General features: G+C 59.2%; 2 protein-coding genes across 7 annotated transcripts; both read left to right on the top strand.

The window, feature by feature from the left end:
- Positions 1-35: 35 nt before the first annotated feature.
- Positions 36-5,518, top strand: CCDC106 (coiled-coil domain containing 106). 5 transcript variants are annotated; one of them, XM_044257574.1, is made up of 6 exons: positions 36-997; positions 2,347-2,422; positions 2,583-2,690; positions 2,785-2,961; positions 4,007-4,219; positions 4,670-5,518. In XM_044257574.1, exons 2-6 carry the CDS (start codon positions 2,392-2,394, stop codon positions 4,984-4,986), a joined length of 846 nt encoding a protein of 281 aa, XP_044113509.1. In that variant the 5' UTR covers positions 36-997; positions 2,347-2,391; the 3' UTR covers positions 4,987-5,518. The 5 variants fall into 5 exon arrangements, with proteins under 5 accessions (XP_044113509.1, XP_044113508.1, XP_044113510.1 ...); XM_044257573.1 differs by lacking the exon at positions 36-997 and adding an exon at positions 1,521-1,730; XM_044257575.1 differs by lacking the exon at positions 36-997 and adding an exon at positions 1,521-1,734.
- Positions 5,519-6,975: 1,457 nt separating this feature from the next.
- U2AF2 (U2 small nuclear RNA auxiliary factor 2) lies at positions 6,976-23,164 on the top strand. 2 transcript variants are annotated; one of them, XM_044257571.1, is made up of 12 exons: positions 6,976-7,170; positions 10,377-10,512; positions 11,243-11,287; positions 11,586-11,689; positions 11,990-12,141; positions 13,406-13,522; positions 13,654-13,792; positions 18,212-18,291; positions 18,374-18,496; positions 18,772-18,870; positions 19,097-19,345; positions 22,410-23,164. In XM_044257571.1, exons 1-12 carry the CDS (start codon positions 7,122-7,124, stop codon positions 22,542-22,544), a joined length of 1,428 nt encoding a protein of 475 aa, XP_044113506.1. In that variant the 5' UTR covers positions 6,976-7,121; the 3' UTR covers positions 22,545-23,164. The 2 variants fall into 2 exon arrangements, with proteins under 2 accessions (XP_044113506.1, XP_044113507.1); XM_044257572.1 differs by having other exon boundaries at positions 6,978-7,170; positions 18,772-18,858.
- Positions 23,165-23,566: the final 402 nt, after the last annotated feature.

The following is a 23,566-nucleotide window of genomic DNA, read 5'->3' as shown; positions in this document are numbered from 1 at the left end:
CGCCTGCTGCCTGACAGGGAGACTCAGCAAGTGCCTGGCTCGGCTTTTTGGGCAGAAGAACAAATGAGCCATTTGTTCTCCCCAGAGAGGGAAGGAGCTTCCCACTGACCTCGGATAGCAGGAACAGAGCCGTGATGTCGAGCTTAGATTATGGCCAGCTGCTGGGCTGAGCATCTTGCCTGGGTCTTACCGGTGCGAAATGCTTGGCCTGCCTGGCAGGCCATCGGAAGTCTGGTCTCCTGCACTGGGGTCCGCCCTAGCATGGCTACTCACAAGGGGCATCAGCGAGGCAGAGTGTTCTTCAACCTTTTTCTTTTCCCTTAAAGCTAGGATCTATTGTATGAAACATTTTATTTGGCCACCCAGTATACATCACACAAACTATATGTTCAAAACTTGAACAATACTGAATCTCTGCTACGTGCAGTCCACTTTCCCTTCCTCCTGCCCATTCTGTTCTAGCCTACTGAATTCCCTGCCTATGAACCTGTAGTTTGCAAAACTCGGATCTAGGGCAGGTCCCTCCCCCTGGACGTTTTGACCCAGCCAGCAGTTTATCTGTATTGTGAAGCAGGTAGGAGAGGCGGGTGGTGCAGACATTTACGTTCTCTTCCTGCAAGGTTAAAGCCCTACTCTCCTAGGGCTGGCGAAAATTCCAGTAGCAACTGGAGACTGGGAGGAGAGGCAGGGAACCCAGCCAGAAGCGAATAAACACCAGCCTTCTTAATGAATTGTCCTCGCGCGTCTACTTTGTGCCAGGCACTGTGCTGGGCCTCATTCCTTCTTCCGACCTCTTTTTGGGTGGAAGAACAAATTAGCCATATTCACTCCCCAGAGAGGGAAAGAGCCTCCCGCTGTCTGACCTCAAATACCACTGCCAGCGCCCTGATCTTGAGCCTAGACTATGGCCAGGCGCTGGCCTGAGCGTTTTGCCTGCACATATCCGTCCACCCTCACAAGGAACCTAAAAAGGACCGTGACCTCCCCCACTTTACAGGTGAGTAAACTGAGGCGGGGGGGGCGGGGAGGGTAGGGAGGAGGAGCGGCCAAGACTGGGTCTAAATGTTCCCAAGCAGCTCATTATCGCTGCCACAGGGGTGGCGCTGGGGGTGTTCCAGGCCCCTGTTTTCAGGAAGGGTAACTGTAACCCCCTACTCTCCCATGGTCCTAGGAACCGTGCGTGAGGTCCGGTTGTGCTGGCAATGCACGGACGGCGGGAGATGAAAGGGCGGGTTACGGGGGTCCTTGGGGCCAGTTCCCAGGGTACCGCTGAAAAGGATTCTCTCTGTGCTTCAACTTTCCTGGTTGTCTCCTTCCCTCTCCTGGGCCCGACTCAGTGCATCTCCCCCCACTCCGGGGACCCCGGAGCCGCCAGCTCTCCAGGAATTGGGAGTTTCTTGACGTTCCCTACCCGGGCTTCGCGAAGGGCGGGGGTAGTGTGGCAAGGGGCCGTCGCGCAAGTGCAGCTCGCGCCTCGGCCGCAAACGGCGGGCCTCACCTGGGGCCGGAGGCTCCTGGAGAAACGCACCGACCGGCGGGCAGGGAAGTGCTGACGTCCCTGCCCGCTCCCACCCGCCCGCTCCCCCGCCCCAGGCTCGCCGCCTCGGCCTCCCCGCCCGCCCGCGGCGGGTGGGCGCTTCCCTGCACTCCCCGCGACACTTTGCAGACGCTCCCCGGCGCCGGGCATGGGCGCCGCCGCTGTCGGTCCCCTGGCCGGATTCCGCGCGCGGGTGGGTGAGCGCGGGGCTCTGGCCCCTCCGACCCCTGGCACCTGTGGGCGGGGGGTGGTGGCCGCATCTGCACCCGCGGCCTAGTGCATCTGCCGAAGGGACTCCTGGCCAACATCTCTCCCCCTCCCACCCGGGGGACAAAGGGCGGGGGCGGGGGCGCATCCCCACGCGTGACCTTCCCCCGCACTGCGCACGCGCCCCCTTCACCACGGGGAGGGGCCCTGCTCGCCCACACGAGTGCGGGGGAGGGGCGTGGGGAGGCGCAGCGCGTGGGCCGGACCCCCATTCTATGCCTGGAAGTTGGGGAACGGTCCCCTCCCCCCTGCGCCTCTCGTTTCTTTTGGCCGGGAGGTGATCCGTGATGAGGGTCGGCCCCATCCGGGCCAGGATGTCTTGGCTCTGTCGACCCCGCGGGGAACACACGCCTCCTTCCCTCAGTGGATTGGGGTCTGGGCCCCCAGCCTCCCCATTTCCTAGGATCCCAGGAGTTTGAAACCCCAGGTGTCCTCCCAAGGACCCAGGAATCCTGGCCCTTAGCACCACCCCCGAGTCTTAAAGAGTTGGGCCCCACCGTCCCTGGGATGTCACTCCATCTGTGGCTGCCCTTTCTGTCCAGTGCCCCTGAGGCGCCAAGCTGCCTGGGTCCACCGGAGGCCGCGCCATGAATGACCGAAACAGCCGGAGGAGGACACGTGAGGAAGCTGGGACCCTGACTCACCCTTGGACCCCCCCACCCCCCATCCCCCGGCCCTGCCCATCCCTGCCCTTTCTTCCCACGGGCTGCTGTGGTTGGGGGCTGGTCTGAGGTGGCTGGGGCCTTCCCTGGGGTGACCCCTGGCCTCTCCCCTCCAGTGAAGAAAGACGATGAGGCCTTCGAGATCTCCATCCCCTTCGATGAGACGCCCCACCTAGACCCACAGATCTTTTACAGTCTGAGCCCCTCTCGGGGAAACTTCGAGGGTGAGCTGGGGGGGAGGCTCAGAGGGACCCCAGTCAGCTGGGGTGCAGGGTCCTTAAGGCCTGGGGTGTGACCAAGGTTCCCCCGTGTCCCTAGAGTCTCCGGATGCCGCATCCCCAACCGTGGCCCTGATGAATGGTGTCAGGGCCCAGCTGCACATGGCCCTGGAGAGAAACTCATGGTTGCAGAAGCGCATTGAGGACCTGGAGGAGGAGAGGGACTTCCTGCGGTGTCAGCTGGACAAGTTTATCTCCTCAGCCCGCATGGATGCAGGTGGGGCACATGAGCAGAGTCCCTCGCCTCACTCCGGAGCCCTGACACTAGGCTGTGGCCCTTCTCCGGGATACATAACCCTTTTCTGCTTTCATTCTTTGGTGGTCCAGTGGGGATCTCTCCCTACTCCCAAAGCTGTTTCTAGGACCCCAGGATCAGCTTCCTTCCTGCTCAACTCCTGCCACTGCTGATGGGCAGAATCTTGTGGCCAGTCCCAGCCAGGGATGCTCAGGGCTTTCCTTTTTCAAATCTTAACAGCCTGTTTTGGAGAGTCCAGCTTCTGCTCCCCTCCACACAATGTTCAGCCCCTGGCTGGCTCTCCCCCGCCCAGGCCCCCATAGTCCCCTGTGATTCACCTGATAGCCTGGGCAAGGGGTCTGTTTTTTCAACATGTGTGTTACTGGGGACCCCTCTGCTCTGAACCACCTGTGGCCTGGGTTGCTGGGACCTCCCATTGTCTCGCCATGCCGATGGGAACCTACCTAGGAAGCCTCGGCTCAGGGCCTTCTGGACTTTCTCATTGAAAACCCCCACACTGGACATCCCTCCAGCCCACTGGACCCAGAGCCCGGGATTTCTCTCAGGGTCTGAATCCCCCACCTCAACCAAGGCCTTGCTTGCATCCCAGATTTTTAGAGTCTACTCTTCTGGAGGTCCCACTGAGTCCCCGCAAAACTGCTCCTCCACCATGGGAACCTAGAGTCACAGACTCTCTGAGGTGTCTGGTCCTGTCTTGGTTCTCTCAGCCCTTCCTGAAGATCTCTTGCCATAGAGCTTAGGAGTCTGAGGGGCATGAACCCACGCTCCACCTGTGATCTCCGCTCCCAAATGCTCTCAGCCTTCTTGCTAAGGACTGCAACGTCTATGCTGTATTGTCTGTTCGTCTCCTTGGGGGCTCCAGCCCCGTTGAGCCCCCCCCCCCCACTTCCTGGGGACCTGTATATGATGTGACATCTGTCCCAATCTTGCAGACAGCCTCTTGCCTCCTTCTCCCTCCTGTTCTGGAAGTTCATGTGTACGGGTCTCTCTCTCTACCTCTTTCCAGAGGACCACTGCCGGGTGAAGCCTGGGCCCAGGCGGGTTGAGGGGGACAGCCGGGGTGGGGCTGGGGGCGAGGCCTCAGATCCGGAGTCAGCGGCCTCCTCACTCAGCGGAGCATCTGAAGAAGGCAGTACCGTGGAGAGGAAGAGACAGAAGCAGAAGGGAGGTGCTGGCCGAAGGCGCTTTGGGAAGCCCAAGGCACGCGAGAGGCAGCGGGGTGAGCAAGGCGCACTCGGGATGGGAGGTCAAAGGGTCTGGGCTGGGGGCTTGCTGCGACCTTGGAGGAGGCTCTCCCTTCTCCCCTAGCCTGGTTGTCTGTCCCAGACAGACTGTCCATGTAGTCTTACTTCGCAGTCCACCCTCACCAGCCTTGCCATCTGGGTCTGAGCTTCAGGTTTCTCATCAGTAACAAGGGGAGGGGGTGAGGCTCAGGGGGGGCTGGGAACAACTCCTCTCTGGGCCTGCCTTCTCTGATTTTTGCACTTGTCTCGCTCTGTCTCCATGTATCCCACCACCTCTTGACTCCTCACCCACGTGTCCTCTGGATTTCCATGTTGTTGGTCTCTTGGCTCTTCCTGTATGGGGCTCGCTGTCCGGGCCCCAGCTCTGCCTCCCATGTCCATCTCTGTTCCTCATGTCTCCCTCTCTGCCTGCCCTGGCCTTACAGTGAAGGATGCAGATGGAGTCCTCTGCCGCTACAAGAAGATCCTGGGCACCTTCCAGAAGCTGAAGAGCATGTCTCGGGCCTTTGAGCACCACCGAGTAGATCGCAACACGGTGGCGCTGACCACGCCCATTGCGGAGCTGCTCATCGTGGCCCCAGAGAAGCTGGCGGAGGTGGGCGAGTTCGACCCCTCTAAGGAGCGTCTGCTGGAGTACTCGCGCCGCTGCTTCCTGGCCCTGGACGACGAGACCCTCAAGAAGGTGCAGGCGCTCAAGAAGAGCAAGCTGCTGCTCCCCATCACCTACCGCTTCAAGCGGTGATCCTGCCCCACCTGGCCTGGGATGCGCCCTTGGCCCCCACTTCCCTCCCTCCTGTGTCCCTCCTGGCACCGGGCAAGCGTGTGCATGAGCGGCGTGCTCCTCCAGAGGCCCTGGGGTGTTTCTGCACGTGCCTCTCCTGCTCCTGCAGATCCCCACTCCCACCCCAGGTCCCTCGTATATAGATCCGGTCCCCTCCTTGCCTCTCACGTTCCTAGCAGCCTCCCCTTTCTCTGCATCCCTTGGGGAGGGGCGTCCACTTAGCCTGGCTCCCAAGCGCCCAGGGTTAGGTTTCTGCCCTTTCCCAAACACTGGCACCCCTCCCACGCGAGCTGCACCGTCCTTCCCTCAACGGGCGCTTCCTCTGGGGGACACTGCGAGACTCTCTGCGGGGCCAGGCACTGTACATACCCCGTCTTTACCCCCAGCCCCGAGGGGAGGCTGGCCCACTCTGCCAGGAGCTCTCCACCCGCATTCCGGGCAAGAAAGAATTATTCAGAGAATTTAAATTAAAGAGAGACGATAAAATTTGGAATAAACTAGGCCCGGCTCCTTTTTGGAGGGGGTGTCCGTTGCCGCGGAGACAGTGACGGGGATCCCGGCGAGTTCCACGGAGCGGGCGGTCAGGCAGGGAGCAGGAGCTCAGGGAGACAGGGTGTAATTAGCACTCCCGGCGGCAGGGGCGGGAGGAGGGAAAGCATCTGTGCCCCAGGCAACTCGGAGAGGTAGAGCTCCGGGAAAGAGGCTAGCTCGACTTGAGGCGCGGTGGCAGGGGCCGGGACTCAGTGACCGCCGGCGGGAGCGACCGCGGCGGGGACCGGGAAAAGACACCTTCGGGCGGAGGCTTCCACGCCCGCCCGCCAGGAGGCGGTACTGCCAAATTACCGCTCTTCCGGAAGTGCCCTCTACGTCGCCTGCTCCGCCTGCGCTCGGGAGGGGAGCGAGCGCGCTTACGCTGTTGCTACAGCAACCAGGAGACGGCGGCTGTGCCTAACGGTCTGGAATCCAGTACCTTTCCCGGAGTGAGGGAAAGTCTCGCGCATGCGTGCTGGGGCCTCTGGCACCCGTTCGCCTCCCGAGCGGTGAGAAACCTCGCCTCAGACCGACCTCTACGCAGGCGCAGAAGCCCAACTCGCTCTCCTCCTTTTCCACTCTGCGCAGGCGCACAAAGCCGCGCTGGCAACCTCCGCAGCGGCCGCGCGCACCCTTCACCCCGCTGCCTGCTTTTGTCTCGCGCAACCTTCTTAGGCCCTCTGCGAAATCGGCCCTTCTTTTCCTCTGCTCTCCTCACCCGGAGGGGCAGGGGCAGAGAGCCGGGACCCCGCCCTTTTTCCGTATCCCTTCTCCTGACCAACCTCGTCTCTGTCCTCCCTCCCTTTTCGGTTCCCGAAGCCGGAAGGAGCCGAAGCGCCGACGGAAAAAACCGAAGCTGTCTCCCGTGAGTGAGGCCTTCCCGAAGCGGTGGCGGAAGGAGCCGAAGTTCACCGGCTGGGGAGGAGTGAGTGCAGTGTCCGGAGAGAGCCGAAGCTTGGCATCGGGTTTAATCCTCGCGTCCGAGAGCCAGCGCTGGAAACCTTCAGAAAGCGCAGAAGTGCGGGACGTTTAGGATTGTCGGAAGTAGCCGATTGCTTGGATAGGGCCGGCAGCGAAGAGCGGGTCGAATCTGCGGGAGCAGCGAGAGACGGGGACGGTTTGAATTGTCGGAAGAAGCCGAACCCTTGGGGGGGGGGCGCTGGGCGCAGAGGAACGCGCGGACCTACGGAAACACCCGAACGTTGAAGAGCTAGTTTCCGAAAAGTTACGATAGCCTGGGAAGCCGGTGAAATCCTCGCTTCGGGTGTTTTCGGAAGCTGCCGAAGCCGCCGCTAGCGATTCCTTCTACGGCCCGGAAATAGCCGACGCTATTTGGAGCCAGGCTCTGGGGGGGAGGGGCGGTTCGCGGGCGGGAGGGCGGGGAGAGGGGCGGAGCCGGGGCGGGGCGGGGCGGGCGTCCCGGGCTTGATTAGGTAGGAGGCGGCGGAGCGCCGGCGGCGGCCGGAAGTAGCCGAAGCGAGCGGCGGAAGTAGCCGAAGCGGCCGGAGCGGGCGGGCGGCAAGGCGAGGCCAGAGCTGCACAGGCCCTTACGCGGCCGCCTCAGCATGTCGGACTTCGACGAGTTCGAGCGGCAGCTCAACGAGAATAAGCAAGGTAAGGGCGCCGGGGGCGGCGGGCGGCGGGCGGCGTGGCTTCTGGCCTCTCCGTGTCCCGCGCCATTTTACTCCTCTCTTTCCCCCTCCTTTCAGGGCCGCGCGGCGCCCCCCCCCCACCGCTCCGCGGCGCGCGCCTCGTTCACGTGACTACCCGGCGTACCGCCGCGCGCGAGAGGGGAAGGGAGGGGAGGGGGCGGCGGGCGCGGGTCCCGGACGCATGCGCGGCGCGCTCCGTTCTGCGCCCCACGTGGTCCGCGGCGGAGGCGGCGCGGACCCGCGGGCTGGCTGGGTGTTTCCTCGCGTATTCGCCACTCTCTTTTCTTTCTTTCCTTTTTAAAATACTCTGAAAAGAGGGTTTCTGTGTATCCATTCCGTGGTGCTTCCTTTCTTTCCCGCTGCCCCGGCACTTCCGCTTCCGGCCGGGCCCGCGGCCCGGGTCTCCACGCCCCCTTTGTCCCAAAATGGCGGTTGAGAGCCCCCTTCACGTGGGCGCGGCGGAGCCCCTGCCCCCCCCGCTCCGAGGCAGCGGGCTGCGGCGGTGTCCCTCAGGGGGGAGGACACGCGTGCGTCCTCGGGGCGCGGCGCCCGCGGCGTGGATTGTTGGCTGCTCGTTTGGTCCCCGTGGTGGGGCGCGTGGACGCGGTCTTTGCCGTGTTGTGCCGCGCCGTGTGGGACGAGGGGCGTGGGGATTGCGGGGTGTCAGCACCAGGGCAGGCGGTGCACGCTGCTGCGGTCCGTGTGCGGGGCCGGGCGGCCGGGAAGAGGCCTTGCTCTGGAGCGTCCGTGCGCTGGCCGCCGTGCTTCCCGAGACCCCTGTGTGGGTGTCGCGGCCCTGCGTTTGCGGCATCGAGGAGGGCCATAGTGCTAGGTGATCTGGGCGCGCGCCCTGCGCTGGGCTGTTTGCTGAGCCCGTGGGTGTCTTCGGAGTGCGCCTCCGAGAGAGCGCGCGAGGCGGAGCCGATGTGTTTGCTCTGCGCGGGGAGGCAGGCTCGGGGTTCAGCACTTCCGCGGACCTCAGCTGGTCCGGGGCAGAGCCCGGGTCACGCGGGGAACACGGAGAGGCGCGCGTGCCGTGGGGTTCGGTATACGCTAAGGGCTTGATAAGCGGCGTGGTTTTTGTGAAACTGTCCTTTGTGCGCTGTCGCATTCCAAAGCGGAGAGGCCCGTCTTCGTGGAGTTGGCGCCGGCGCCGAGAGGTGCTTTGCAAGTGTCGTCGGGCCGCATCCTCACCGCGGGGGCCCACGGGACCTTTGTTTCAAGGAGGTTTGGCTGTGTTTGCGTGATTTCCCATCGTCAGGAGGCAGAAAGGCTGCAGTCCTCTCTGCGTTTGCCAGTGGGAGGCCGGGCTGCCGGCCGGGACTGCTGGAGCCCCTTCTGGCTTCACTGCGGCACTGGGGGGCCAGCCCTGAGCCCCAACCTGAGTGCGGTTGGTGGAACTGGTTGTGTGGGGAGGCGGGAAGCTCTGTGCACGTGTCGCTCTGCCTGCAGATCCTCCCCTCTGGGGGCCAGCCTCTAGCTTCAGCCCATGCTTGGGGCACGTGTGTCTCCGGAGAGTGAATTTCCTCGTCTGGTGGCACGGGCATCTCTGCTTCCTCTGCCGTCCCTCTGGCTGTGTGTTCATCTCAGAGCCTCGCCTTAGGGAGAGTTCTTGGGGCTCAGAGCCTGCTCATCTTACCAGTGTGGAGCCAGAGGCCCGCAGCTCCAGGCCGCAGCTGCTGCATGTCTGGTGCCTGCCGGTCTGTCTGTTCCTGCTTCACCCCAACCGTGGTTAGGGCCAGTTCAGCTTTCGTTTTCCTAACTTGATAGGGATACTAGCGTCATTACTGGCAGCTTCAGGCAGACCCTTGAGGGTTTTGCGTATCCTGAGTTAAGAAGTGTGTCCAGGTGCCTAACCATACTTGATAACGTTACAGGGTGCACTTTCCGGGCACACGTTGTCTTGGTTTTGCCATGGGCGAGTCATGGGCTTTTCTGTGCCTTGGTCTCTTTATGTTATTTGGGTTTAAATGTTTTTTCTGCACAGGAAGGGCTGAGGGCAAGTGGGGCTACTCAGTATAGATGGGTTTTAGGAGCATTCTTTTGTCTGCTGCTCCGGTTTTTCCTTTTCTGAGATGCTTGTTTATCTTGAGTTTTAGTCGTTCTGGAATTGAGTTTTATTTATAGAAAGTTCACACATGAAGTCTCAGAAAACATAGAAGATGAGGTAGTAACAAGGGGGCTAAAGTCCACCACCTTGTCCTTACTGCATCTCACTGCTTTTGTCCATGGATGTGTGGTAGTGGAGGAGTTGGGGGGGTCTTCGAACCAAAGAATAAGGAAACGCACTGGGACTCCGTGCTGGTGGGTTGGTCCGCACCTCCTTCCTGGGGTGAGAGGTCTTTGAGCGGAGGCTTCTTTGTTTTTATGGGCCTGGCTGTGCTCCATTCTGAGTTGTCACCCCAAGGCCATTGAGGGGGTTGAGGGAGCCAACTGGGGGCTGGACCCCAGTCCCTGGCTTTGGGGGAGTGTGGGCAGGATGGGGTGGTTTGGGATACCAGCCTGTGAGGACGGGGGCTAGGGCACGCTCCTCCCCCAGCTCCTGAGGTGGGACCAGGTACCTCCTCTGTAGCCCAGGATCAGAAAGGGGCACATCCCTACAGGAGGGCATCCTGCATTCTTCACCTGGTTGGGAAGGGACCGTCAGGTGTCCTGGCTTCCTGGGGATGTCAGATCCTGCCTGGCAGCTGACCCCGGGGCCTGATGGTGGGGCTGTGGGTGCCAGCTGGTTGAGGAGGTCTTTCCTGAGGGGTCGCCAGTTTCCTTCATTCAGGAAAACATCATTGGGTCTCTTGATTCCCCAGCCTCTAGCCCTGCCCCTCTCAGGGACGACCCTGGGGTCAGGCCCCTCAGCCCTCGAGGGGGACCAGGAGCCAGCCTCCTCTGTCTTCTCTGGCTCCCCAGCTCCTCCTGAGCAGCCTCAGGTATCTTACACCCCGGGGGCGTTTCCAGGCCCTGTCCCCTCAGGTAACCAGCTCCCGTGCCCTTGGTCCCCCAGGGTCCCTGGACTGGCTTGTGGACCCAGGAAGCCTGTTATCTGCCCTCTTCCACTGAGTCCCTTCCCCTTGGGGGTGGCCTCCCTGGGGCTCGGGGCTTAGCCACCAGTGAGTGGGTGGGCTGGGCGGTGTCCTCCCTCAGCTCATTCTCCTCCCCCTCCCCCTGGCCCAGAGCGGGACAAGGAGAACCGGCACCGGAAGCGTAGCCACAGCCGCTCTCGGAGCCGGGACCGCAAGCGCCGGAGCCGGAGTCGGGACCGGCGCAACCGGGACCAGCGGAGCGCCTCCCGGGACAGGCGGCGACGAAGGTACCAGGGCTTGGGGACCCCTGGCTCGGCACAGGTGGGGTGGGCTGGCCTGGGAATGGGGTGTCGGTGCGCTCAAACCTTGTGTTCCTGGGATTCTGGCTTTTCTCTGTACCTGAGGGAGGGGTCTGTTCCTTGCCTGAGTTCTAGGTTTTTTTTTTCCTGTTTCTGGAGTTTTTTCAGTTTCTGGTGTGTTGGCGGGGACAGTAGGTTCTTGATCTTGGAGTTGAGTGTGGAGTCAGGGCACTTGATTCTTTCTTCCTTTGTGACCCTGTCCCAGTCTCTGTCACTCAGGGCTGGTTTCTTTTTCTCACTGTCTGTCTGGTTCTGTGTGGGATCGTCTGCTGGGTCCTGAGCTTTGCCTCCTGGGAAGAGGTGGTTCTTGAAGTGCGGCAGCATCTCTGACCCATGCCTGTTCTCTGTTCTTCTAACGCTTCTTCTTCGTAGACTGCTCTCTCTGTTTTCTGTCCCTTTAGGTGAGGAAGGGTGGGGTAGGTGGAAGTTTTCCTGCCTCCTTCCACCTCAGTTTCTCCAAGTAGAAAGTGGTCCATGTGGCCTTTTTGCCCTTCCTCAGTCCCTCTTTCCTGGGGTGGGGGAGTTTGGGGGGTATGGCAGGGCCAAGGGGGCCTGGTGGCCCCAGCCCTGGGGCTCTGAGCCCTTGGGGAGGTGTGGCGTGTGGGGAAGACGAGGGTCCCCAGTCACCCTTCCCCATACCTTTCCCTCCCACCCCCAGCAAACCTTTGACCAGAGGCGCTAAAGAGGAGCACGGTGGATTGATGTGAGCTTCTCTTCCTGCCCCTTCCACCCCGATGTCCACTCCCTTTGCCCCCTCCCCTGCCCCTGTGCACCCTTCCCTGTCCTCAGTCAGCCCCAGCCCAAGTACTGGGGACGAGATTCCACTGCCCTTGAAACCGGCACCCTCCCCCAGGCCTGGGTGCGGCCCTGACCCAGATCCTCTCCCTCCTGGAGAGCGCTGCACTCCTGGTGGGGAGCTGAGGGGAGCCTGGGGTGCTCACAGTCCCACCTTTGGTCAGACTGAGGTTGTCCTGCCCCGCTCTCCCCTCCCCCCTTCCCAGTCGCTCCCCCCGCCACGAGAAGAAGAAGAAGGTCCGTAAATACTGGGATGTCCCGCCACCTGGCTTTGAGCACATCACCCCCATGCAGTACAAGGCCATGCAAGGTACCACATCTCAGTAGGTGATGGGCTGAGTGTGCTGGGTGCCTGAGGGGCAGACTCTGATCTGGTGGTAGGGGCCGGGCGGGGGGCCAGGGTAAGTTTTGTGTCCTGGGCCTCCTGGTTTCTGCCTTTCAGACCACCACAGAGGAGATACTGGGAGACTCCCTTGGCGGAGTGGGGTTGAGCCTCCCATCGGGCTGGTCCTTGGGGAGCTGCCCTCCTGTGGCTCTCGGGGTGTACAGTGGGTGGTTCCTGAACCGAGTCAGGGGTGTAGAGGATAATCCTGTTCTACCTTTCTTGAAGCTGCGGGTCAGATTCCAGCCACTGCCCTTCTCCCCACCATGACACCTGATGGCCTGGCTGTGACCCCGACGCCCGTGCCCGTGGTCGGGAGCCAGATGACCAGACAGGCCCGGCGCCTCTACGTGGGCAACATCCCTTTTGGCATCACTGAGGTACTGCCCGTCCCCTGCCTTTTCCCTGCCCCTACCCTCTCCCCAATCCTCCCTCCCATTCCTCCCCTTCCCTCCCTTCCCTCCCTTCCCTCCCTCAACCTGCACGGGTCAGACTCTGCTCCTGCAAGGCCCCCCGGCCCCCTCCCAGACGGACCGATGGAGTTGAGCCAGCCAGGGGCCGGGCTGGGGGTGGCCCTCTCCCTCCCTCCCTCTTCCCCTCTCCCGTCTCCCCTTTCCCAACCTCCTCCAACAACCCAGGGATCAAGCACACACATAACGAACCTACGAAAATCCATGAATCCGTATCGAGAGAGACAGAGAGGGAGACTCGCACGCGCGCGCAGGCTGACACACAGACACACACACACAGACGCACGCTCCCCTCAGATTTCTCTGACACACTTCTGGTTTTCTGCCGCCTGTTCCCCGTCCTTTCCCTACGTCCCTCCCGTGGTCGCTGCTCTTTTGTTTTTGATGGCCCTGACCTCCCCAACCTTCCCCACCTCACCTCTCCCCTCCCCTCTCCCCAACCCCTTCCCGTGGCACCCCGAGAATCCCGAGATCAAAGAGTTGTTTCCATTTCTCTTTAAAGTGAAATATTGTGGGGCTGAGATCCCTCGTAGCAACAAAAAGTTTGCTACCGTCGTCGAAGGCAAGTAAGGTCCATTCTGACTTTCTCAACCTGCACTTTGCTACGTTTGATAAAGCAGCCCCCGGACTCCAGGGCCAGATCCCGCCACATCACTCTTTTCTCCTCCCCTCCCACCCACCCCGCCTCACCCCACCTTCCTTCCCTCCACCCTCCCTGTCCCTTTGCTCCTCTTTCTCTCTGACTTGGTGTTCCGTGTTTCTGCCTGCTCTTTCTTTGCTGCTTTCTTACCACTTTCCTCTTATTGCCATTCAATCTACTCATTTTGTATTTGATCCTTTTTTCTTTTTTTCCTGTTGTCCCTGTTTCCATGTGTTTTTCTTGAACGACGTCTCTTCTCTGGGGCCCCCGTGGCCCTCCCCACAATTCTGGCCCTTGGCTGTCTTTCGCTACTGCCTCCTTCCTTCCCTATTTTCTCTCATTTTTCCTGCCTTTGTTCCTACTATTGATCTCTTTGCCCCCATCCCTATTCCACTGTTCCCTCCCTTCTTCCACCCTTCCCTGGCCCCTCCCTTCCCCTCACCCCCAAACCCCTCTGTGTCTCCCTCTCTCACCCTCCCCTCCTCTCTCCACCTCCCTCCCCCCGCCCCCCCCTGTCTCCTATTCCCTCTGCAGGAGGCCATGATGGACTTCTTCAATGCCCAGATGCGCCTTGGGGGGCTGACCCAGGCCCCTGGCAACCCTGTCTTGGCTGTGCAGATTAACCAAGACAAGAACTTTGCCTTCTTGGAGGTGAGCCGGGTGCATGGTGGGGTCAGGAAAGTGTGTGTTCCTCCCGGGAGCGCCACCTCTCAAGCAGCCCCTGTCTCCTCGGGCTGTTGTCCACTGGGCTCCCTGACCCTCACCACCTGCTACTCTTTCAGTTCCGCTCAGTGGATGAGACCACCCAGGCTATGGCGTTTGATGGCATCATCTTCCAGGGCCAGTCGCTGAAGATCCGCAGGCCTCACGACTACCAGCCCCTGCCTGGCATGTCAGAGAATCCCTCTGTCTATGTGCCTGGTGAGTTGGGGCTTTGTCCCTCCCTTCTGTCTCTGGCCCAGCTGGAGATACTTGGGAAATGGTGTGAGTGCTTCTCACCCATTTCCCCAAACCTCTGGAGCTGGGCGTTCTCGCTTGGGTTTGCACAGTGGCTGTGGGACGTGTTGAGGGAGGTGAAGGGTTTGAAGCCTGACTGTCATTCTCGTTCTGGGACTTTGGCAGTCAGCGTGAGTATAAGCTGTCAGGCTCCCAGTTTGGGGACGGCAGGTGGATAGTTGTTTATTTTTCTGGTCTTGGGGTTTCTCTTAACTTGAGCTTTGGGCCATTTCTCATAGCTGTGTCGAGTAATATTCTGGGTCAGCGGAGAGCATAGCAGACCTGGGCTCGGAGAGTTTTTCTTGCAAAGGGTCAGACAGTAGATACCTTTGGTTTTGTGGGCCGTGCCATCTGGGTCCCAGTTGTCCTGTTTTGATGTGGCAGCCCACACGCAGCCTTCTGATGCCTGAGTGAATGGGGACAGCCTTGTCCTTTATGGGTACTGGCTTTCCCAATTCCTGTATTATCCCATGTCGTATAGTAGCCCTTAGAAAACCTTGCAGGTTGTGCAAAAATGGCCTGCCTGCCTGGCTAAACCTGCAGGCTAGTCACCGACCCTTGTGGTGAGGTGGGTGTGGCCCTGCTGGGGTGCAGGGACCAAAGTGGGCTTGGAGGAGCCAGTGCTGTAGTGGAGCTGGGGGGGTCCTGGGGTTCAGGCCCTTGGAATTCTTCCGGGAGAGGTGAGTGAGCACCAGTGCTCTGGGCTTGGCGGGGAGGAAGTAGTGGTACATGGGATTCCGCGGGCTGAGGCTTTGGCCTGAAGGACACCTTTTAGAAACCAAGCCCACTTCTGGCAAAGCAGGGGATGTGGAGGCGCAGAGAGGTTGGCACATCAGGACTGGGTGCTGGTTTGCTGGCTCATTGCTGGTGTCTTCTGCCGTAATCACTTGGTAGGTTCCGTGGAATTCCAGGGTTCCGCATGACTGCAGTGTCCTACGCACTGACGTGCTTTAAGCACACGGCGCGGTGACATTCTGTGTGGGTTGGCATCTGTGGGACCATGTCCTAGATGAAGCCATGGAACCTTCTTTTGTGCAGAGTAAACTTTTTAGAGATTTTCTTTTAGAGTGTGTGGGGGGGAGCAGAAAACCTGAAGCAAACTGTGCTCTGAGTGCAGAGCCTGTTGCCGGCTCAGTCCCACGACGGCTAGCTCGTGACCTGAGCTGAAAGCAAGAGTCAAGCAGCCAACTGACGAGGTTCCCCAGGCGCCCCTTTGCTAAGGGGAATTTAGTGCGTTCCAGTTACGGTGGATGGTGTAAGGAGCCTGTTCATTTGCTGAAGCTTACTGTCAGGTGCTTTCCCAAGTGGGCTCTGTGCCTCACTTTATTTTTGTGACAGCCTGTAGTACAAGGTTAGTGAGCGACAGCTGGGGGGCCAGATGCAGCTTACTGCCTTTTTTTTCTAAATAGGCTCCACGTCCAGCGCGGGGCTCGAACTGCGAACCCGAGCACGAGGCACATGGTCCAGCGACTAAGCCAGGCACCCCCTACCTTGTTCTGAAGTAAAGATTAGTTAGTAGAGCCCAGCCCGTTGCCTGTCTCTTGCCTGTTTCGGGGGCAGTGGTGGCCAGTTTGAAGGACAGAGACCCTGTGAGCCCCAAACAAAAAGTTCACTGCTCAGCGCTTTAGTGATCAGCCTGCTGGCACGTGTGGACACCGGGTTCCCATTTCACTCGGAAGAAAAGCATGGCAAGGCCACCATTAGACCCGGGGACAGCCGCTTGGGATGGTCTTCACAGAGTCATGGGCCCCTTTCTAGAGGGGCTGTTGGTGTGATGAAGCTGCTGAAAGATTGCTTACTGTTCTCGCTTTGGGATTTGTCCGCCCAGAGAGCCTGAGGGTCTACAGTCCCAGTGCCCAGGCGGGCATGCTCAGTTCTGGGAGCGTGGCCGGAAGTGGCAGTAGGTGGGATCTGGTCTCTAGGTTAATAAGCGTTTTCTGGTTGGTGTTTCTCTGTAGTAAAGCTTGTGTTCTGATCTCTAATTTTCACTTAAAAAAACAGTTTTGTTATATAAAGAGCTTAACGGGGAAAAATCACGTGATGAAATTCAGCTGACATTCTTGGTGGGGAGAGGAACAAATCAGGAACCCAGAAAGCAACTTCTTGACCTTGATGGAAGCATGTTGAACTAAGACTAAGCTCATATCCACTGGAGTCGTGAAACCTTAAACATTCGTTCCCACTGAAGCCAGGCCTAGTTATTCGGGAGTGACAGTGGGATCCTGGTCCTCCTCTTAAGACCAGAGGGAAACCTCGATGGGGAGAACGGGGAGTGCGGGAGGTGCTTTGGAGGCAGGAAAGCCGAATAGCCATTCAGGGTGTGAATTCAGCTCAGCCCTGACTACCCGCCCCTGCCAAGCCAGGCTCCCTGCTCAGTGCAGGGCCAAGTCCTACTCTCTCAGCGGAGGTCTCAGCCAGGTCCAGTGGTGTGTGCACGGTAGGAGGAAGTGACATTCCAGGTACAAGAGATTGCTCAGCTGGTCTGCGCTGGGTGGCCCTCCAGAGAGAGGATGATAGGCGTGCGCCGGGTGGCTCTCCGGGGACCATAGGTTTGAGGTCAGCGAGGAGCCTGCCCGTTGTATTGGGAGAGGAGGTTGCCCAGGGGCTTGATGTTTGGGCACCGGGGCTGGTTTGTATCCCCCTTTTCTGTTTGTATGACCTTGTGTGGGTTGTTGTCCTGGCTTCAAAACTGTCTCGCCCTCAGCGTCACTGTGGTCCTCCCCTCTCTCTGGTGCCAGCCTGGCCTCAGGCTCCCGTTTCGGGTGCACACTCCCCGTGGGTGGTTTGTGTTCTCTGTCGCAGGCAGGACTGTTCTTGTTCCATAGATGAGAACGGTGAGGCCCAGGGGAGCCTCACTTGGGGCTGCGCCCCAGGTTGGAACCCAGGGAGCCCAACCCTGGTGCCCTCAGCACCATATCCTTCCCTGGGGTGCATGACCAGCGGGTATGAGCCTGCCGAGGTGCATGTGGCGCTGCTCCTCCCCTTCTGGCACGACTGGACGTGCGCCCCAGCCTCGTCTGCTGGTGCTCAGAGTGATGGTGCCTCAGCGCGGCAAGAACTGCCTGTGGAGTCATAGGTCACAGGGGCTCTAGGGATGGCTTTTCCTGCGTGTGTGGATCCTGGGTAGAGCTTCCTTTCTCAGCCTTAGTTTGTGCTGTCTTACCATGGGTGAGGCCCTGGGGGGCACTGAGGCAGTGGATCCAGGGAGTCTGTCTGTAGTGTCTGGCCTGGGGCCTCTGCTCATCCTGCCTTGGACACATGGGGCCTCCATGGTCTGCATCCCCACGGCCCCACCCTGACATGGCTCGGCTTTGGTTTTGGAAGTGGCTGGGGTGGTGGTAGGAGAGGAGGGGGCACCCTTCTTCGAGTCCAGTGACTCAGTGTCTGGTGCTTTCTCCCATCCTCTATCTCACCTGTTCCTCCCTACAACAGGAGGAGATGGGGAGGGCGGGCGGTGTGGACTGCTGAGGTGGGCGAGGCCATGCTGCCATTGGAAAGTCTGGGGCTGGTTGGGCTGGGTGGCTGAGGTTTTTCTCTAACACAGAGCCCAGACAGCCAGCTGGGGCTTGGGTCGCTCACAGCTCATAGGAAGCCTCCAGGAATTGAAGCTGGTGGGACCAAAGGGTTGAGGCACCTGGGAGGCACTTGTGTCTGAATCCAAAGTTGAGTGGAGATGGCATGATGGGGGTGGACACATAGTGGTCATTAAAAGTGCTTTGTGGACACAAGCCCCCTGTGATATCCTCGCTGGTCTCTGTGGTCACGGTGCTGTGTGAATCAGGCATGTCTTTGCCCTCCCGGACCTGAAGCCTCAGGCCTTTCTGATTTCACACACAACAGGACAGAGAATGACTTATTTGTAGTTGCAAAAGGTACAGGACCATAGAGGAAAGGGCCACGAGTCCCAACTGGAGAGCTGATGTAAACATCATGTGGGAGGAAAGGGCTTGGAGTTGGGGTCTGGCTGATTGGGGAGGGGCGGGAAGTTGTCATCCTGATTCCTCAAAGGGAGGAGGGTGCGAGCCCACACGAGCTGCTATAGTTGGCAGGTTTGGGTGTGAGTTTGTGTCTTTGTGGCTGCTGAGTGGGGACTTTTGCTGCTGTGTACGCTGGTCTGTCACAGTGTGTCGTGCGGAAAGCTGCTAGTGTGAGTCTTGATCTGGGGGGTTTGCGAGACAATATTTGCTGGGCCTCTGTGGCTGGGGCAGGAGAGTGGATGGTGGAACGCTGGCCTGTTGCTGCACAGCAGGCATAACGGGCCTATCCCTGTGCGCTCGCCCCGGGGCTCTTGGGGAGAGACCTCGTACTGGAAACCAAAGCCTGTCTACTCCCCTTTTTCCCCAGGAGTTGTGTCCACGGTGGTCCCAGACTCTGCCCACAAGCTGTTCATCGGGGGCTTACCCAATTACCTGAACGATGACCAGGTAGACCCCTTGCCTCTTCCTGGCTTCTCCCCTCCCAGTCTTTGCCCAAACCAGCCCTCATGGAGTTGCGGCCCCGCCGCAGGTGAAAGAGCTGCTGACCTCGTTCGGGCCTCTCAAGGCCTTCAACCTGGTTAAGGACAGTGCTACGGGGCTCTCCAAGGGCTATGCCTTCTGTGAGTACGTGGACATCAACGTTACAGATCAGGTGAGCCCCGGGTCCCTGGCCCTGCTGCCTCCACCTTTGTCTCACCCTGCTCTGCGTCCACACTGAGGGCTTTCCTCGGGGTGGGAGGGAGGAGGCCAGCCTGCAGCAGGGCCCTGCCGGGGGACTCGGCCCCTTTCCCTCGGTTCCAGCTCTTTCCAGGCTCTCCCCACCAATGCCCAGCTCTGGGCTATTGGGGCTTGGAGGGAGGTGTCAGGCGCCTGGCCCCTGACCCACACCTCTTCACTGCACCCCCTCGCCCCATCCTCCGTACACAGGCCATCGCGGGGCTGAATGGGATGCAGCTGGGGGATAAGAAACTGCTCGTCCAGAGGGCAAGTGTGGGAGCCAAGAATGCCACGCTGGTGAGCCCCCCGGCACGTCATCTTCCATTGGCTAGAGGGACACCTGGGGGTGGGGAGGAATGGGAGGGGCTGGGAGCAGGTCCCTGTAAGTTGTGGCTCTGGCTTTCTTGGGCCGCACTGACAGTGGACACATGGGCCTTCAGGGGCAGGGTGTGGGGTTTTCTCTGGGTAGGCCTCTGGGGGTGCTGTGTGGCCCTGGCCATGACGGTCCTTCCCTGCCCCGCCTGTTTCCCCACAGAGCACTATCAACCAGACCCCTGTGACCCTGCAAGTGCCGGGCCTCATGAGCTCCCAGGTGCAGATGGGCGGCCACCCAACTGAGGTGCTGTGCCTCATGAACATGGTGCTGCCCGAGGAGCTGCTGGACGACGAGGAGTATGAGGAGATTGTGGAGGACGTGCGGGACGAGTGCAGCAAGTACGGGCTCGTCAAGTCCATTGAGATCCCCCGGCCTGTGGATGGTGTCGAAGTGCCCGGCTGTGGAAAGGTGTGCATGGGTGCCTGCGCCCCACCCCCTGCCCCTTGTCCACAAGTGTACAATACTGCTGCACCCCAGATGGGTGTGGGGCCCCCCAGAGCGTGGCCCTGCAACTGCTGGACTTGGCTGTGCCCCTTACGCAGGTGGTTTGGTTTTGTCTGTGCAATGGGGAGAAAAGTGCTAAAAATAGTCACGATAGCAGCAGATCCACTTATATCTCCTGCTGGCCAGGTGCTCACTAAGCTTATCTTTGTGGCCCCTCTGGATCCTTACAGCATTCAGGCCACAGGGTCAGAGTTCGAATTCTTGCAGTCTGGTTTCCCAGGCCATTGAGTCATGTCGCTTCTGGCACTGTGCCAGGTTGTAAGCACTTCAAACCCTTCTGGGGCAGAGGGTGGGGGTGGGACTTAGGTCATCTAACCATTCAGCTAGTGATTCAGGCCTTTAAGCAGGGAAGTCCTGGGGCCTGCCTTGTCAGAGACCACATGTGTGCTACCTCAGGTAGCATCTGGGAAGGGAGAATTACTCTGATGCTCTTAGACAAGAAGGTAAGGTCAGAAGGTGGTGTTAGTAGGCCCACATGACACCAGATCATCCCAGCAGGCAGGTAGGGTCCTGAGCAGGGAGTCCAGTGAATGTAGATGCTCTGGGGTAGGAGCCCGGTGTATGTGGGGACAGCGGCAAGGCACTGTCTAAGCAGAGAGTGGTGGGAGGGGAGGTCTGAGGTTGGGAGCTTGGGCCCAGTACAGCAGGTCTTGTCAGCCTCTGTGGGTCCTAGAAAAATGTTGGGTGTTCCCTGGAGTGAGAGGGAAGCCTTTGGGAGGTGTGGAGTGTGGTCGTTGCCTGACATGAAGAGAGGTCCCGTAACCAGGTAAATGCGGTCAGGGATGCTAGGCAGGTGCTTACGCTCCAGCCCCGAGCGGTGGGTTCTGCAGGCGGGAACGCGGAGGGGGCAGAGGTGCTAGAGGTGTGCTTTCTTGAGCTTCATGAGCTGACAGCTTGTGGTCAGCCAGTTGGAAGATGGTGACCCTGAGAGAAAGTCGCAGCCAGAGGGTAGAGTGAAGTCTGTGGATTTGAGGCCCGGTACCTGTAAACACCCCGATCCTGGTGGTTGACTGGGGTGTGCTGGAGTCAGGGGAATAGGAGTCGAGTAAGCTGCTCTGACTCCTGGCTTCGGTGACTGGGTGGAAATGGCAGGTGAGAAGCAAGGGAGATGAGCAGGTTTGGGGGTGGGGGTCAGTGTTGGGGAACAGTGTTGGCGGGCAGTCTGAGGTCCTGAGACACCTCGGCAGAGATGTATGAAGCAGTGAGCTGGACAGAACTGTGTTGCGGGCATGAGGTCTGATAGAAACGGAGGCGTCTTCAACGCACTGTTCCCTGTTCTGGTGTCTGCTGCATGAGCTTGCCCAGGGAGCAGTGGAGTGAGTGTCAGGGGCCAAGGGACAGGATTGGGAGCAGTGTTGGGGGAATGATGGGCAGCATTTCCCCCCCCCCTTCTCCTGCCCAGTCCTCACTGGTATGGTGTGGTGGAAGCCCCCATTCCTGGCATGTTAGTTACACTCTGTGCTGTCATGGGTGTTGGGATGGAGCCTGGCTCCTGAGGGACTGAGTCAGTATTTGTGGGAAGGATGAACGGGAAGACCTGCCTGGTGTCTGGGATTATCTTTTGTTTTTAGACTTGTCATTCTTTTCAAGTGTACAAGTAAGTACAAGTAATGTAGTGACCTAGTACTGTGGGTCACTTCCGTTCTGTTATAGTATTTATATATCCTAGTGCCTCATCACCCAGCTTCAATTTAACCGTAGCTTGTCATTCTTTATTTCTGTATTTAGCTTCCCAACTTTTTTTCCTGAAATAGTTTAAAGCATATTTCCTATATTTTACCTGCAGTAGTCAAGTATATTTCTCTAATATCTGACCTACAGATAACTTGGTGCCTGCTAAGTCTTGCTTTGAGGCCTGTGCCATGTTTGTTTGGATGTGTAGCCCCATTCCTGGCCTCCTCCTGGTAGATGGGGGCTCCTCCTGCATGGCAGCACTAATACCCCCTCCTGTGGACAGCTGAAAACATCTCCAGATGTTGCAAAATATTGCTTGGGGGACACATTTGTGCTGGTTGAGAACTATTGCTTTAAACTTTCAACAGTTAACTTCTAAATAATCATAATGAAACTACAGTATCATTATTACAGTAACAAAATTATTCTTGGGATTTACTTAAATTTGTGTTCAGATTTCCCTGTCTCATGTGTCTTTATAAAAACTCGGTTTAAGCATCCAAACAAGGGTCCATGCAATTTTATTCAGAATGTTCTTAAAACTTAACAGTTGCACATAATGCTCTGTTATTTGGCAAGGCATTTTGTTGACGCATGGGGGCATTTGTCTTAAAGAAGTCCCGTGTTGTGAATTAGGTCGGTATTATCTTCCCCCTAGCTCACTCCCTTGTAAACTGGTGGTTACAACAAATGAGAAACTTCACAAGGTCATTTTTTTTTAAATTAAGATTTTATTTATTTGAGAGAGAGAGAGCATGAGAGGTGAGAAATTCAAAGGGAGAAGTGGACTCCCCATGGAGCTGGTAGCCTGATGAGGGACTCGATCCTGGGACTCCAGGATCATGACCTGAGTCAAAGGGAGTGGCCCAACCAATGGAGCCACCCAGGAGCATCACCCCTCTGTCCCCTGGGTTTTTTTTTTTTAAACAACTTTATCTGTCTTCTGGGGAGAACACGGCCCTTGGGGAAAGCCCAGCAAGGTGTGTGGCACAGGGGAGACACTGAACACAGGTGCCCCTCTTTCCTTGGGGAGCTTGCTGCTGTTCCATGTGGCTCTTGTTCCAGTCACTTTCACATGCCTCCACATGGCTCTGCTCTGTACACTGTTGTTCTTTGACCCTGCGGTTCTAGGGGACATTTGGGTCAATTCTCCCAGACCTGCAGCAAGGCTCTCTCCCTCCCTCCCTCCCCTGCAGATTTCTGGGGAGATGGTGGCTGGTTGCTGTGGCTGAGCTGGTTTATCCTTGGGGGCTGAGACCACCTTGCCTTCACAACCTGTCTTTTATTCTCGCAGATCTTCGTGGAGTTCACCTCTGTGTTTGACTGCCAGAAAGCCATGCAGGGCCTGACGGGGCGCAAGTTCGCCAACAGAGTGGTTGTCACAAAATACTGTGACCCCGACTCTTATCACCGCCGGGACTTCTGGTAGAGGTGGAGGGGGAGGGTGGGGGCAGGGCTGGTTGGGGGCTTCTCCCCCTCCCACCCCCCCTCTTTTCCCCCTCTGAAGAAGATGGGCAGAGGAGTGACAGCCGAACGACAGCCGGCAGCAACTGGAATGGCAGCAGTTGGGGGTGGGGTGGGGTGGGGTGGGGGTAGGGGTGGGGAGGGCAATGGGGGAAGTGCGCGCAAAGGCCCATACAGACACATGCACCCACAGACAGAGGGAAGGGGTCGGGGTGGGGAGGGGGTGCACAGCAGGGCGGGGTAGGTCCCCCACAGCCCCTCCCTAGAACAGCCTCTCTTCTCCTTTCTCCCCTCTTCCTCCCTTTCCCCACTGTAGAAACATAGTGTGTTTATATTTTATGGCCAAACTATTTTGAATTTCGTTGTCCGCCCGGTGCCCTGCCTTCTCCCTTTCCAGGACCACAGCTCCCGTCCTCCTGGCCTCTGGTCCCCGAGCCCTCCCTGGTTTCTTACGTAGTTGACTCTCCTCTTTAGTCTCCCTGACCTGCGCCCCAGCCCCGTGGCCCCGTCCCTCTTCTCTCTGTGGCAGTTTCATATTTGCTAAGACGAATTTGCTCATTAAACATTTTGTTGTATTTTACTTTACGGAGCTGCTCTGTGTCCGGTGTGTGTAACCCCCACCGCCCCCCCCCCACTCCCGTTCCGCGCGCCCCGACGGCTCTGACCTCCGGCCCGGGCGTCCTTGGCGCGCCCCACCGGGCACACCCCGCCAGCGTGGCCGCCAGCTCGGCTCGCGGGGGGGGGGGGGCGGGCGTGGCTGCGCGGAGGCCGTGGTGGTGGTGGTGGTGGGGCTGCCGGCCGCTTCCTCCTGCCCTAGGAGAGAGGGGGAATTCTCTCGAACGTCGCGGGGTGCTGGGGGCGGAGTGGCCGCGCGGGCTGGCGACGACGCGATCCCTTCCCCGCCTGCCTCAGCCGCGCTTGCCGGCCCGCCCCGCTGAGGCCTGCATTTGTACTTGTCCGCGCCTGTCCCTCGGGACCTCACGGCGG

This window comes from Neovison vison, chromosome 7 (assembly GCF_020171115.1).
Source record: "Neovison vison isolate M4711 chromosome 7, ASM_NN_V1, whole genome shotgun sequence".
NCBI lineage: Eukaryota > Metazoa > Chordata > Mammalia > Carnivora > Mustelidae > Neogale > Neogale vison.
Note: the sequence above shows the minus strand (reverse complement) of the source record. Positions and strands in the feature narration are given on the sequence as shown.